Source organism: Syngnathus acus, chromosome 10 (genome assembly GCF_901709675.1).
Source record: "Syngnathus acus chromosome 10, fSynAcu1.2, whole genome shotgun sequence".
In the NCBI taxonomy this organism is placed as follows: Eukaryota; Metazoa; Chordata; class Actinopteri; order Syngnathiformes; family Syngnathidae; genus Syngnathus; species Syngnathus acus.
The window spans coordinates 11,259,770-11,274,379 of NC_051095.1; the positions used below are offsets into that span (position 1 = coordinate 11,259,770).

A 14,610-nucleotide genomic window follows, 5' to 3' on the forward strand; every position below is an offset into this window, starting at 1 on the left:
GCACGGATAGGCGTACGTGTCATTTGAATTTTTCTCAAGAGTCAAGTCATGCCTATTAAATGAACAAGGATGCTCATAGAGTATTTGTGCATGCTGAATTATTTCAGCATTCAGCATGGATAAGAACACTTGAAAATTCTCCCACCTTATAATGATGCGTGTTTTTAGAATAATTTAGTTCCATATCTATTGTAACATACATGATACAAGGCTAAAGTCTATAAAACAACCAAGGAGATTTTTGTAAATGATTGACTTTAAGCATTCATACCTGCAAGTACACAAATAAAACTGTTCTCCCTTACAGCCTTTGATGACTTATTGCCTTCAGATAGTCAGAAGATTGCATGATTTACTGCTATGCCTATAAAAACGACCAAGGATATTGTTGTGAAAGATTGACTTGCAGCATTCACCCCTACGAGTATACCAGTAAAACTGTCCTCCCTTTGCCCCGGAGAGGCCAAAACACAACTTAGCAGGACAACTCCAAAATAATCTACAGTCGGCAACCCACAACCATTCGTGCGTGTTTGTGTGGAGAGGGGGAGAGAGGGGGAGAGAGAGGGAGAGAGGGGGAGAGAGAGGGAGAGAGGGGGGAGAGGGGGGAGAGAGAGAGAGAGAGAGAGAGAGAGAGAGAGAGAGAGAGAGAGAGAGAGAGAGAGAGAGAGAGAGAGAGAGAGAGAGAGAGAGAGAGAGAGAGAGAGAGAGAGAGAGAGAGAGAGAGAGAGAGAGAGAGAGAGAGAGAGAACCTGTGTACACACACACACACACACAAGCAATACATACACACGCACACACACGCGAATACTCAATTTTGAACTCAGATGTTGCACAAAAACATGTAGTGAGAGAGGAAAGACCACACAGGACCTCCTGAAGCATGATGCTCAAAATTCACAGGCAAAGGTCAAGAGAGGAAGATCCAGAGAGAAAGAGACGTGAAGGTCAGACTTCATTCAAAATGGAGAAACTATTAGGATTCTCCCTCCCTCCTCCTCTCACTACCTCGCCCCACTCGCTATCTTTCGCGCTCCTTTTGTGAGAGGACGTATCCTCGCAGCTCAATGAAAGGCATCGCTTGGGCCAGGATGAGAAAAAGATGCTGAGTAGAGGAAGAGGCATTGAATCCTGCCCTCTTCAAATCGATACACTCAATCTGCACCTTTAAAGTTATCAATCTCACCCTCGGGCCGATGGTCAAACAAGGCTGGTTGGTATGTTCAGTGTGTGTGGATAAGCCTGGACTTTGGCACAGCGGACATTTTATTTTGAAATTTGGCTGCGCAGGGAGCTCTCTACTCAAAATGGAGGCGTCTACTCCATCTTCACTTCATTGTCTGGCTTCATTACGGGGTAAAATATGATTGGATGCAAATGTCAGGTTGATTAGGGCACGCTCACATTCGTAAGCTGGCACTCTTGAATTCACTTTGAGCTGTGACGCGGCCTCGAAATGAATTTCTGTCTGGGAATTTGTGGTGGTTGTGCTATGTCCGTAAACAAGGTCATTGGGAACAAAGGTGCGCGGCTCCCCTCAGGGGGGGTCCACGCACACGTACATACACACACACACACACACACGCAGCGGCTAGGCCGGGAACATGCAGCAAAAACAGCCTTTTTTTAGAACTGCATGTCCTATTAGCTCGGACGCAGAGCAAATGTAGCGTGTTTGAATCTGCGTGATATGCTCCGGCGAGGTCTTTCCTCCGGCAGGTCGGGCTGAGAGGGGGGACCGGCTCGGACCGGCCCGGCCCTGCCGTGATGGAGATGAAGCGCAAACAAGCCTGCATGCCGCAGAGCTCCACTTTCACTCAGTGAAGCAAAGACAAAAGGAGGAAGGAGACAGGATGGCAATCTCATCACCTCGCTCATTGTTTGCTTCTTATTAATCGTTGTTAGTTGACATGCTAGCTCGGCTAAGGGTGGCTCAAGCCGCTCTTGATCAGCAATGCGGAGTCTCTGTCAGACAGAAAAGCTTCAAGACTTCTGCTGATGATGTAGGTGGGCTATAAATAGTCTGGTATTTATACCCCTGCCATTTTGGCCTCATTTTTTTTTGTTCCTATCCCCTATTTCGCTTCCTGTTCGCTTCTGTAACGAGTTAGTGGCACCGTTGACGAGTCGCGATCGATGACTTGCCAGAACACGAACACTGAAACAACATTTTAGCCATAAATGGGTAAAGTAGGGCGGGATTTTGACTCCTGCGTTAATCCCCCAATGCGCCACGGCTCTGCTAACTGGCTCTTACATAAGAGCCCAGAGAGCAAGCAAAAGGAGGCAGAATGTGAGAGTGAGGAAGACTGTCTCTCTCTAGCTCAAAACATGAAATCCCCAACCAGCCCGGCTGGGCCCGGCAGAGCACATATTTTACAGAGGAACATTTCAAATAACACTTTTCCAGTACAACGGTTTGTTCTCACGTGTTAAAGCAAAAGAGAATTTTGACGGTATTTTGGATATTAGCAAAATTCCAATTGTGGCTGACTTTCTTTCAAACTATAAATGCAGTCTTACCTTGACTTCCATATTGATTTTATTCTTGGGCTGCAGCAATCAAATATTTTGGTATTTGGATATCTTACTGAAAATTCGATCCAATAATCAAGTGTACGGATCACAATAAAAATATATATCTTTATGTTTGGTTAAAAAAGAATTGTGAATGCAGAAGAGATAATATGAGGATGTTTATAGGGCCGACATGACAGTTGAGGAGATCTAATTAGCAATAGTAGATTATACTCAATTAGCTAACAATGTTACTTTACTGGAAATAAAACAAAAAACAACAAACACAACAATGTAGTTGCGAACACTAAATCTAGCTTCTTCCACTATGTATTTTCCTTCCGCGTAAATGCCACCAGCAACCACATGTACGTAGATTTTTGTTGTCATGTGTAGGGCCTCTGACATTTTAGAAATACTTTTAAGGTATGTAAGATGCCGTCTATATAGAAGCTTGTTTTACGTTGGTCTTGTTGCCAAGACAAATGGCAGCAGCCTTCTTATTAAAATTGCATTTCAAATCACATACGATCTCAGCCTGGATGATGTTGTTTTCTTATTTTCACATTTCCACTTTGCCCACTGTGTTTCCCCAGAGCAAATATCAGGCAAATGTGCATGAGGCAAATGTCAGGAAATGCACACACGTGCATAGGCACATGCACATGCACGCACACGCCAGTGTATAAGTCAGAATGTCGGAATGTTTCAGTCCCTGTCAGTACGGAAACAAATCATTATTTGTTTTGGCAGCATGCAGATTCCATTACACGGCTCCTTTTCTGTAGTTTTGGTGCTATCAGACCTGATGCCATTAATTGGGCTACTGTTCTTACACATCCGAGCCTTGGTGTAAACCCCTCATTTATAAATCGGCTTAATCTGTATTTATGGAGCTCGTTAAATGAGTAAAGTTATGTTGAGTGCCACTATATTTGAATACAAACAAGAGTAAGCGTACACTATGTTGTGGAAAAATATGCCTCCTTGTAAAATAAGCTGTTTAGTTTCATTGCCGACAGACCCTGTAAGTAATAAAAATGCTGAGTCAGCAATAACACCTTGCAGCAGGTATTTTTTTTTCTGTATAGCTATAAATTACAATGCATAGTAAAGTATGTATTGTGCAAGCTTTTAAAGGGCAAACATTAAAATATCTCAAAAACCTGATGCACTGGAAAAAGTGAGGACCTTTTTTAAAAATCGGCGTCAAAAATACATTTAGGGAGACATAAAACTAATTTCTGATTTGCTGTTGACCAGTGTTATCGGTCCATCCCTAAAATTGCTAAAAAACCCACAACAACCCGACGAGTGGTTTAGAAAATCAGCACAGCATTTTTTGACTGTGGGAATCTTTGCTATAATCATGCTTGATGGCGGCGAACAACCTGGTTTCTATTTTCGTGTCTAGGATCACCACGACTGCAGCCTGCATGATGGACCTGCGCCGTTACCCTCTCGATGAACAAAACTGCACCCTGGAGATCGAAAGCTGTAAGTACCGTCGTCCCTGACAACGGGCTCTCACTCCCACTCGTCGACGTAGATTTCGATCCCACCTACGTATGCAGCTCTCTGGGTTGGGGGGGGGGGGACAAGGTAGAATGCGGCGTGATAAGGCGGGATGTAAAATGCTGAGAGAAGCTGATGAGATTTGAGGAGATACAGATCAAGAAGGGGAACATCACTAATGGTTCACCGGCTGATAACATCCAGCCTAATTAATTCAGCTAGACTAGCTTGATCCAGTGCTTGTGGATGTTACGCCGCCATGTTAGCAAGGTACAAAGGGCTCATTTCTCATGGAGTTTGTAATTTTACAGCGCTGTGAGGAAGAGGGGAGGGAGGGTGGAACGCAAGGAACACGAGGTCCTCGTCGTGCGTTATCTGGGTCCCCTGGGAGGAGCATTATGGGTCTAGGGCTCACTCTTTCTGGGTTTCATCGGCGTGTTGCCGGAATGAAGTGCCGGCCGGCTGGCGGTGCCAAAAAACAGCGGCGGGTCAGAACCGCCCCTCTCCGCTCCTCTCCCATTACGCTCGCCATCGCTCTCCTCATCACTTCCTCATCTCTTTTCTTTGCACACTCTCATCCCACAGCCTTTTTATCTCTTTCTATCCATCACTCATAACCTCTTTTCTTCTTCTCCTCCTCTTCACACACACTGAAGCACGCAAGCCCGGTTTTGATCAGCAGACAGTATCTGCTCTCATATGGATTAACTGGCAGCGGTTTTAACGTTGGAATCGCTTCATGCCAGAACATGGTATTTTATTCAGACTAATGAGCGCCGAGAACTCTCACTTGACTTGATAAACTTGATGCATTTTTAACAGACACGAATCTTAAAAGCCCGGATAGCCCCGTGTTCCAGCAACAGGGACTCCCGTCACTGGTTTTGCATGCTGGGTTGCAACTGAGCCATCAAAGATTTACAGTGGTGTGGCCGCTGAGGTCCAACATTGTTTCAAATCTGATTTGTTTGGATTTCACAGAAAATCAATACAAGATAACAAAACAGCTCACGTTCTAAATAAAATTGGATCATTGATAACAAATGTTCAAGTGGCTACTATAAAACGTTTTCACACCCTTGTTCGAATGACGAGAAGCGCAAGATAAATCATTTCAAAAGGTTTTCCATCTTGATGTAGCCTGTGACTTGTATAGCTCAATTGAATTTTGGGGGGGGACTAAAGAGAGACTTGACCGAGATGGTTGAGGAGAAAATGCCAAATTAATAAAACATAAAATGCTCAAAGGGCTTAAGTGGGGCTACACAGATTTCTGATGGGGCTATAGGTAATGTCTTTCATAAACCAAAAAGGTTTGTGGGTCAATGTGACCTGCTGCATGCTTAGTCAATTTTTGTTTGGTTTTAAAGTTAACGTAACAACATGACAGCTTTTTGAGACAAATGCAGTAAGCTACATCATGTCAGTTGTTTTCTTTTTCTGCCTAATGCATCATAAGTGGCTACTCCATTCAGTGCCATTTTACTATCCAAGTCTGGCTGTGTCCAGTTCTAAAAATAGCAAATGGTCAGGTTGCCATATTTTTGAGCCCTCAGAACACGAGTCCATTGGATGACGTCACACTATTACGTGGTACACTTTTAGGTGGTCAAGCATCCTGCTATTTTAAGTGTCCAGATTGTCATCACTGATATAATTAGTGGCGCCCTGAGCAATTTCTCCTTCACTTGCATCGAGACAAAGAATTGTGTGCTCATTTAAATAATTCTACATTAATTCATTGGCCACCTAATTCGCTTTGATGCAAAGGACAACACATTTGTGCCGCACACACACACAAACAAAGCCATGAGCCTTCCACACCATAACAAAATAAAAAGTACGCATTTTATGTACTGATCAGAAGTATACAGTACAAAGCCATTCTCCAATTTCTACCTAAATAAAGTTAGTCTACTTTAAGATCATTCTGACTGTGTCCAATGCGCAGTAGTCTTTTCAGTTTCAAGCGTGTAAAGTTGATGCAGTGATGTGGGAAAGTAACATTATATTATCTTGTTCTCAATTTTATGAATTGATAGGTAATCAAATTTAGTTCAAAACGTGTTACAATAAAATGTTCATTAGGTCCCTCCACAGGTCCAAAGCAAGTGTTTCCCATAACAGCAACGCATACAAATCGATTAATAACACTATTAATTTTAATGTATTACAAATAAAAACATGATAAAGCCCTTTGCAGAGAAAATGCTTGCCTGCAAGGCAATATAAAATTGGTAAAATAACAAACAGCATTGTATATTGTGACAATAAGAGACTCAAAAAAACACGGACCTACTATTTGGACATGATGATTTATGCCCAACTGCTCTTTAATTTATGATGAAACATATGTACTTATTGACGTATATAATATAAGTATTCATTGTTAGCATTTATGCTAAAAACTAAAATGTGATATTCCCAGTGGCTCCAGCACTGACGCAACATCTTTCCCAAACTTTTTCTTTGCGCTCGACAGATGGCTACACTACAGACGATATCGAGTTCTACTGGCGAGGAGGAGAAGGTGCGGTGTCTGGTGTCGACAGGATTGAGTTGCCGCAGTTTTCCATCGTCGACTATAAACTCATCTCCACGAAGGTGGTCTTCTCCACAGGTATCCGAAACAATGATTCACTTCTGCTTCATTACTTGCTTTCTCATTGGCCAAAGTAGTCAAGTGTGATAAGGACCGAGTCCTGCTTATAATTGGCTTATCGTTGCCCCTAAATGCCGATTAGTCGACAAGGCGACGATAACGTTCTGCATCAGCAACAAGGCAACACAAATGTCGCTATGTCTGTGCTGATCAGAGAGTGCAGAAACAAAATGGCGGTCGGGTTGGGGACCGCTTTACTACCCTGAGAAAATGTCATCGATATCACTGATTAATCGACCTCAATTCGACTCTCATCAATATTATTTCCAAAATATGAAAAAAATGATACCAGCAACAGAAATAATGAATCTTTAGTCTTTAAACTACCTAATGTCACGCAATGGCGGCAAAGCACTACTTTCCTATTTGACAGGGCTGTGACAAATTAGCAAATGTGTGTGAGAAAACTTTCTGAAATTTTGCCTTAGTGCCCTAGACAGTGGCTTGTTGTGCACATTAATGGGCATCATGGAGTAAAAATCTATTTGCATTCCTTCTTCCTCCTTCAGGTTCTTATCCACGCCTGTCCCTCAGCTTCAAACTGAAGAGGAACATCGGTTACTTCATCCTGCAGACATACATGCCTTCCATCCTGATTACCATCCTCTCATGGGTCTCCTTCTGGATCAACTACGATGCCTCTGCCGCCAGAGTGGCCCTGGGTATGATGGCCCGGCTGCTGCTAACAATAACCCCCAGTTACATCATGAAAGGCATTTCGCATACATTGTGCCTGTCATGCGTCTGATGTGTGTTTTGACTGGTTTTCTCATTAGCTTTAAGCATGCCACTGATAGCGGATTGTGACTCCATGCATGACTCATGCGGAGAGAGGCGCAGCGGCTCGACCTTGAAGCGTGCTGTCTTACGCTCTGTCCGTCTGTCTCTCACCGGCTCGCTAAGTGAAGCCCCATTACAATAATGCACTTTTTTTTTTCATATTTCCAGCCGCGCTAAAACGAAATGCCACGAAGATCAAATTTGGCGTTGGGCTCGGAAGGTCGGAGCCGCTCCGAGCGTTTATGTGTGTCATTCTTGTCACGCGCCATTTGTGTTCCGAAGTGGGACGCGTGCAGGTTGGAGCCCCGCATGGGATGCTTGCTGGCGAACGTGATTTCAAGATCTGCCTGCTCGCAGCGTCCTGCAAACATGCAGTGCAGCCAATGAGACAGGAGGCTGCGAGCTAAACAAACTGCTGGGTTATTTATAATACGTGTGAATTTGACCAAATGCAGATTGTGCATGCAGATGACTAATGTCGATCAAGCACAGTGCTTGTATGTAAAAAAAGACCGACAAAACAAAACAAAAATCAAATAGGTGAATCGTGTTGTAAGTAATCGCAGATGTTTGACTGCACTATGGTTTATCGTCCGTTTGGATACATGATTGCATACATTATGAACACTGGTTTAAAACATGCACATACATTTTTACTTCATGGAGGTTTTAAGAGACTTTGCAGTTTGCAGCACTTCATTTTAAGCTCATAATGAGCACAATAATAATGATGATAGTAATAATAATTATAATAATACAGTATCACCCCCTCCATCATTGGTTTGCGGTCACGCTATTTTGCTGTTTTTTTTTGTACAGTTTACGTATAATTCAATTTGTTTAATTTAGGTGTAATTCCACTATCCGTCACTAGATGGAAACTGTCATTTAGTTTGACGCTGTAAAAACGAAGAAGAATCTATTTCAAGCTCTTCCGAGCTTTTGCTGAAAATCGTTGAATGTTAAATCCTTTGTAATTCTGCTTTTTACGCTGGCAGAAAGCCACGGCTGTAGATTCCTTTCATGACGTACATCTTTGGACGTGATTGTTGATGCGTATTGTGAGATGAGGTGGTACACAATTAACTGCTAGCTGTTTTTTTTTCATATTATTATTTCATACTAACAGCCTTGAAGTGTTTTTCGTCCATATAGTTACGACAATTATGCCTTCACTACTGCTTTGACAATGTACAGTGTTCTCCGACTTATTAAAATGGGTTACGCTGAGACACTCCACGCGCTGGATTGAACTCAATCTCTCCCCTAATAATGTTGCTTTCCAGGGATTACCACGGTGCTGACCATGACCACCATCAACACGCACTTACGAGAGACGCTCCCTAAGATCCCTTACGTGAAGGCCATCGACATGTACCTGATGGGCTGCTTCGTGTTCGTCTTCCTCGCCCTGCTGGAGTACGCCTTTGTCAACTATATCTTCTTTGGCCAAGGCCCGCAGCGGCAGAAGAAAGCGGCTGAGAAGGCGGCCACGGCCAATAACGAGAAGCTTCGACCTGACCCCAACAAGGTACACATGCACACGCTGCTCTTGTGAGAAGATTGCTTGTGTGTGTGTGTGTGTGTGTGTGTGTGTGTGTGTGTGTGTGTGTGTGTGTGTGTGTGTGTGTGTGTGTGTGTGTGTGTGTGTGTGTGTGTGTGTGTGTGTGTGTGTGTGTGTGTGTGTGTGTGTGTGTGTGTGTGTGTGTGTGTGTGTGTGTGTGTAATCAATGACTTTTCTCCAGATCAATGTGACCAATGCTAAATGTCCTCTTACACTCCATTTATACTTGTGTGTGCATCCGAAGGAGTGAATGCAGAAGCAATGAATGTCATTGTTACACTTGATCTCCATGTTGCTTTGTCTCTCAAAGGGCAAGGAGCCTTGCAAAAAGAAAAAGAAAATCCCTGAATGTGACCTCCCCCTTTTAAGTATCTTGAAGCTAGCGCCAACAGCATCATCGTATTGATATTTAAAAATGAAGAAATGAAGCACCCTTTCCTTGTGAGTGTGGCAAGCTACAATTTCCCAGAAGTAACAGTGCTGATTTTGTATGCTTGCAGTGGCTGGTGGGAAATGTAGTTCAGAGAGATGATGCTCTGTATGCCAGAATGAAACAGAGGGAAATTGACGCGTATGACTCGATGTGGGATCCCATCTTTGTGGACGATGCCGCATTAGGACTAGGCGAGCAAAGAAATAAGGTACTGGAGGTTTTGAAAGTCAAAACTAATGATGTCATCAATCTGAATCGAACCCGATCAGAGGGAAATGCTCTTAGTTTTTTTGTGCATCTTTTTGAGTTCCATAGACTTTTTTTAAGGCAACTTTGACCATCACTCCCACCATTGTGTTATTTCTCCCCCTTGGTTTGCTCTTCATGCATTTTCCTGACGCCCACGGCTTAGCAGTTTGTTTTCTGCAGGCTTTGCCTAAATTCAACTTGAGCTGTACACCGAAATTGATGGACAATTACAATTATGACACAAGAGCAGAAAGCATCAGTAGCTACAGTCGAATCATTGAGATACAAATACAGAAAAGTGACTGTGGGTAAAATGGGATTGCTCGATTCCAGATCATTCAGCGAGCGGTGTTATGACAAGTGGTGGGCTTCGCCTCCAAAACAATACTCACAGGTCTAGCTGACATTGGGACGTTTTCTTCAGAAGTCAGGCGATGGATGAAGAAATGTTCAAGTGAATTCACCTTTCCTGACCCACCTGAACCTTTTTAGCTTTTCTCCTCCATTCCTGCCAAAGTCCCTACAGTTTCTCTCAACCTTCTCCTGTCACATTTTCCTTTGCCTTGCTTCCTCTTTGATTTCGTTTGTCTTTGTTGTGAATTGACAGAATTTTAGCCATGCCGGTTGAAATTCTGAGATGAAATTAGTTTGTGTCATAGTGCTGTGGTTATACTATCACGTACACTTGACAGATGATCACTCGTTTTGAAAACACAGTGGAACCTCTAAAGTGGAAACCAAACCATTCAAGTCAAGTCAAATTGATTTATGTAGTAGTCTCAAAGGGACATCATGCATATAGTGCTTGTTGGCCTCAGCTGACTGGGTGAAAGTTGGCATGCAAATTCTGGATTCAAACCCCCAAACTTGAAATACATTGGGAAAAAAATGATAACAATCAGGGAGACTGCAACGTCGACCGGTGACAATTCAAGTAAGCTAAGTTCATGCCCAAAAGGACACAGAATGCCTTTTTTATTTTAATGAGCCATACAGCACCCACTTACATGGGTTTGTGAAAATAAGAAAAGTTAACCTTAGCCTGTCTAAGCCAGACTTGGCCTGGGCATGAAAATGGAGCCCCATTCTAAATGAAGAATCTTCCAACTGACAAAGAGGTTCCACTGTACTCTAGTTTTTGACACAGTGATGTGTTCACTCATTACGCATCCATTCCGTAGCCGACCTTAGCTTTCTGCGATTCCCCACGAGCAGTCACTTCTCATGGCTCCGCCTATCTTTGCACCCTCACGCTGCAGATGACTCCCGACGACAACATCCTGTTCAGCACCTTGGAGATGAAGAACGAAATGGGTGGCGCTGGAGATCTGTCGCGGGGCCTGGGAGCGCCCGGAGACCCCCGCAACACTATGCTGGCCTACGACAGCTCCACGCTTCAGTACCGCAGGGCGGCCATGGCCCGCCAGAACTATGGCCACAGCGCCTTGGAGCGCCACGCTCAGAAGAAGTCGCGCCTACGGAGACGAGCCTCGCAGCTCAAGGTCAACATCCCGGACTTGTCCGACGTGAACTCGATTGATAAGTGGTCCAGGATGATCTTCCCCACCGTCTTCTCCTTCTTCAACGTGGTCTACTGGCTCTACTACGTCCATTAAGCTCGGCGGCCATCTTGAGGCAGGCTCGTGAAGATGGGGATTTGAGTTGGAATAGAGAAATGGTGTGATTGCGTGAATGAGCGGTGAACGGTGCACCACCTTTTAGCGGGTTCATTTTAGACAACGTGAAGAGAGTGCAAAGACATTTTGGACAGACAGCAGCACCACCAACACTACGGTGACTCTTTTAGCATTTGGGAAACACCTTCCGGCGTATTGGACGAACACTTTGAAAAGAAGAGTTTTAAAAAGGACGGTAACGGTGCAGGAATTTCAATATATCACTAATATTTGTCATTCGTAGCTTACTCTCTGTGGATCAAATATTTATGCTTGTGTTTGCATATACTTTAAGGATTTGTTTTGTTTAGTATCTATTTACTTCGTAGCCGAGCCGTCTGCATCTGGGAAAGCTTTATAAATGATTTCAAAGGAGTCATCCTTGATAGTCTATTTTCCTATAATTACTGTAAATCCAAAACATCCTTTTAAAAGCATGCTCACATTTGATTTCATTTGCATCTCAGTTGCAATGAGGATGATAGTGTTGATGGCGTGGAAGTTGGAATTGGCAGTGCCAATGCTGGATAGAAAAGGAAAAAGACATCATGGACATCTTGGTGAAGGAGTTGTTGGACATTTTGACCTTTATGTTTTGCTTTTGCGGCACGGACCAAATCAAGTCCATTTCACCCTTTTTTGTTTTTTGTTTTTTCAACAAAAAAAAGGACATTGGACTCTTCCTTACGTTCTGCCATGGTGAGAAGAGCTTTAGAGGCGGCGAATGGCTTTCATGGGACGAACTGGTGAAAGAAGATATTAATCGGCTGCCCTTTCATTGCAATGAGTTGCTGCATAAATATGGCAATCCACAATCATCTTTATCAGTAGAATTGAATGATAGAAGTATGATACGTTTCATTGTGGTTAGGTTTCTGTTTTGAAAAAAATGTAGATAAATATAAATCATGTTAAAAGAAAACGAGATGATTCATTTTTATAAATCAATACTCACGTTGTGTAAATAGGATCAATTTATTCTACTTAACTGTTGTTGTTTTGCAGTTGAATTACACCTAATTTTCCATACCGTCAAAAAAAAAAAAAAAAAAACGAGAGACAAACAAGCAATTCAGCGGAGCGTAAAAAAAGAAAAAAAAAAAGAAATAGAAAACACAAATCCACAACTTTGCTGTTGATGTGCTTTTTGGACTTTTCTCCCTTTTCTTTCTTTTTAATGGACTCTTGAAGCACCTCCTTGCTGAAACTAAAGCACTTCCAGACACCAGTGGCTACTGGGTCCATGTTTTGTTCTCCGCAAACAACTTAACAAGGATCCCGCTATCCAGGCATTGAAGTCAGGCGTATTTTGTACAAAGTTTATGTAAATTCCAATTGTAATATTTCATAAAAACTGTAAATATGTTGTGTAATGATTGTTGACAACTATGAAGATGTACCTAAATTCAATTAAAACTCAATACAGTCTATCACTTCAATAACAAAGTGCAAGGTGGCATTTTCTTGGCTGGCCTCACACTTTTACAACTATTCAACCTTCAATGGGCACTCACTGACATGAATTGAAATTCAATTTTAACCCCCCCAAATGAATTTGATGTTTGTCTGCTTTAGGAACCTTTGCAAAATGTGGAAGCATTTATGTATATTAATGACAGATCAGACGAACATGTAGAGTAGATATAAAAATTCTACACATCCCTAGTTCTTTAAATGCTGCATGTTTGGCATATAAAAAAAACTAGACTTAGATGAAAACGTTTTCTCACCATTAATGTGACCTATGCAGCTCAAATTTAAAAACAAACAAATATTTTAATGAGTGGGAAAAATAAACAAAAATAATGTCGTCGGACAAGTGTGTGCATCCTCTAAAAACTGGGATGTGGCCGATTGGAATCAACAAGTCATGTTTAATCTCAGGTTAATCCAGCACACACACTTCACAATTTAAAGTGTCTATCTAAATCATGAATATGTACATTTTAGATGTTCAAACACACATTTCCCTCATGTTTGGGAGATTTTGTTTTTGGTTTGACCAATCAGTGTCACCACAAAAATCTGTTAGAAAGAAGAAAACTATCATGAAAAGCCTTCTAGGCCATTCGAAATTAATTTGAAGTTAAATAGAGGCACTTTAAATGTTGGCAGGTATGTGCTGATTCCCCTTCACCTGAGTTTGATTTTAAAGATGACCACATCGCATTTATAAAATGGTGTGCGCAGGGCATGCAATGTCCGTTACCAAATGAGTAGCTTTGTGTCTGTACCAGTGGGTGAATAACTAGGCCGACACTGAGCGAATAGAAAAGTGTTGTTGAATAGAGACGTGAGCATTGAATCCCGGAATACATAATGGATGAAAGAAGGTGACGTAAATGCAGAGCCGCATTCATATGGAGGCACTCTGTTGACTTGGGTCCACAGGAAATATTACTGCTCCCAAAAAAAAAAAAAGATAGGGAGAGAAAGAAAAAGAGGAAAAAAAAGAGTTCTCCATTGCTCCACTCTGCTGCACTCACTTCCTTGACCTCACCACTATTGCATCCCTTAAATGGCTGCTGGTGAATATTTCATATTGCAAAACACTGAATATTTAATATTTTAAAAGGGATTTTGTCCTAGCTGAGAATAATGTACAACTAATGTTTGATTTCCAACTAAGAACACAATAAAACACCAGTAGAATGGAAGATCCCCTTGACGTGAACATCTACAAAATTGTAGAAGTGGGAAAATAGTTTGGAATGTGTTATGATTCTGATTCTGCTTTGTAAGAGGATGCTAGAAAAAGAAAATACTTTGACACAGATGTCGGACGCAAAGTGGGAGTCCTGCGCATTTTGTGTTTCATAGCGAGAATTTTCGACTCACCTCCTAATTCGTTTTCATACTTCTGAGCTGGTCAGAGAATACGAAAATAAGTTGGTAGCCATGCTAGCTTTGGCTATTCTCAATTCTTTTTCCTTGTGGCTCTGCTACTTGTTTTCCTCTTTTTGGTTGAATTTTCTATCATTTTAGGTCTCTCATTGAGTTTATAAAAAATGGAGGACAGATTAACCCGCTCATCTCGCGGTCACAAGGAAGATATAACCATGCTCTTAACAGAGCTACCCGTCATTTATGAATGTGTGTAACAAATGCACAAGGGGATTTGGCAAAAAAAAAGAAAAAGCGGTGTTCAATTTGATGTAACCTGACATGGGATCTAGTTTCATGTTCCTCCATCCATTGGTAAAAAACAAATCTA

General features: G+C 42.2%; 1 protein-coding gene across 2 annotated transcripts in view; it reads left to right on the plus strand.

Annotated features, from left to right (window-relative positions):
* Positions 1–12,842, plus strand: part of gabrb2a (gamma-aminobutyric acid type A receptor subunit beta2a) — a 31,539-nt gene extending 18,697 nt beyond the window's left edge. The window contains exons 5-10 of one of the 2 annotated variants that reach the window (XM_037262376.1): positions 3,932–4,014; positions 6,515–6,652; positions 7,204–7,356; positions 8,761–9,005; positions 9,539–9,679; positions 10,980–12,842. In XM_037262376.1, coding sequence (XP_037118271.1) covers positions 3,932–4,014; positions 6,515–6,652; positions 7,204–7,356; positions 8,761–9,005; positions 9,539–9,679; positions 10,980–11,336 — 1,117 coding nt within the window. In that variant the 3' untranslated portion in view covers positions 11,337–12,842. The remainder of the gene's footprint in view (positions 1–3,931; positions 4,015–6,514; positions 6,653–7,203; positions 7,357–8,760; positions 9,006–9,538; positions 9,680–10,979) is intronic. The other variant, XM_037262377.1, reaches the window with a different exon arrangement.
* The last annotated feature ends 1,768 nt before the right edge of the window (positions 12,843–14,610 follow it).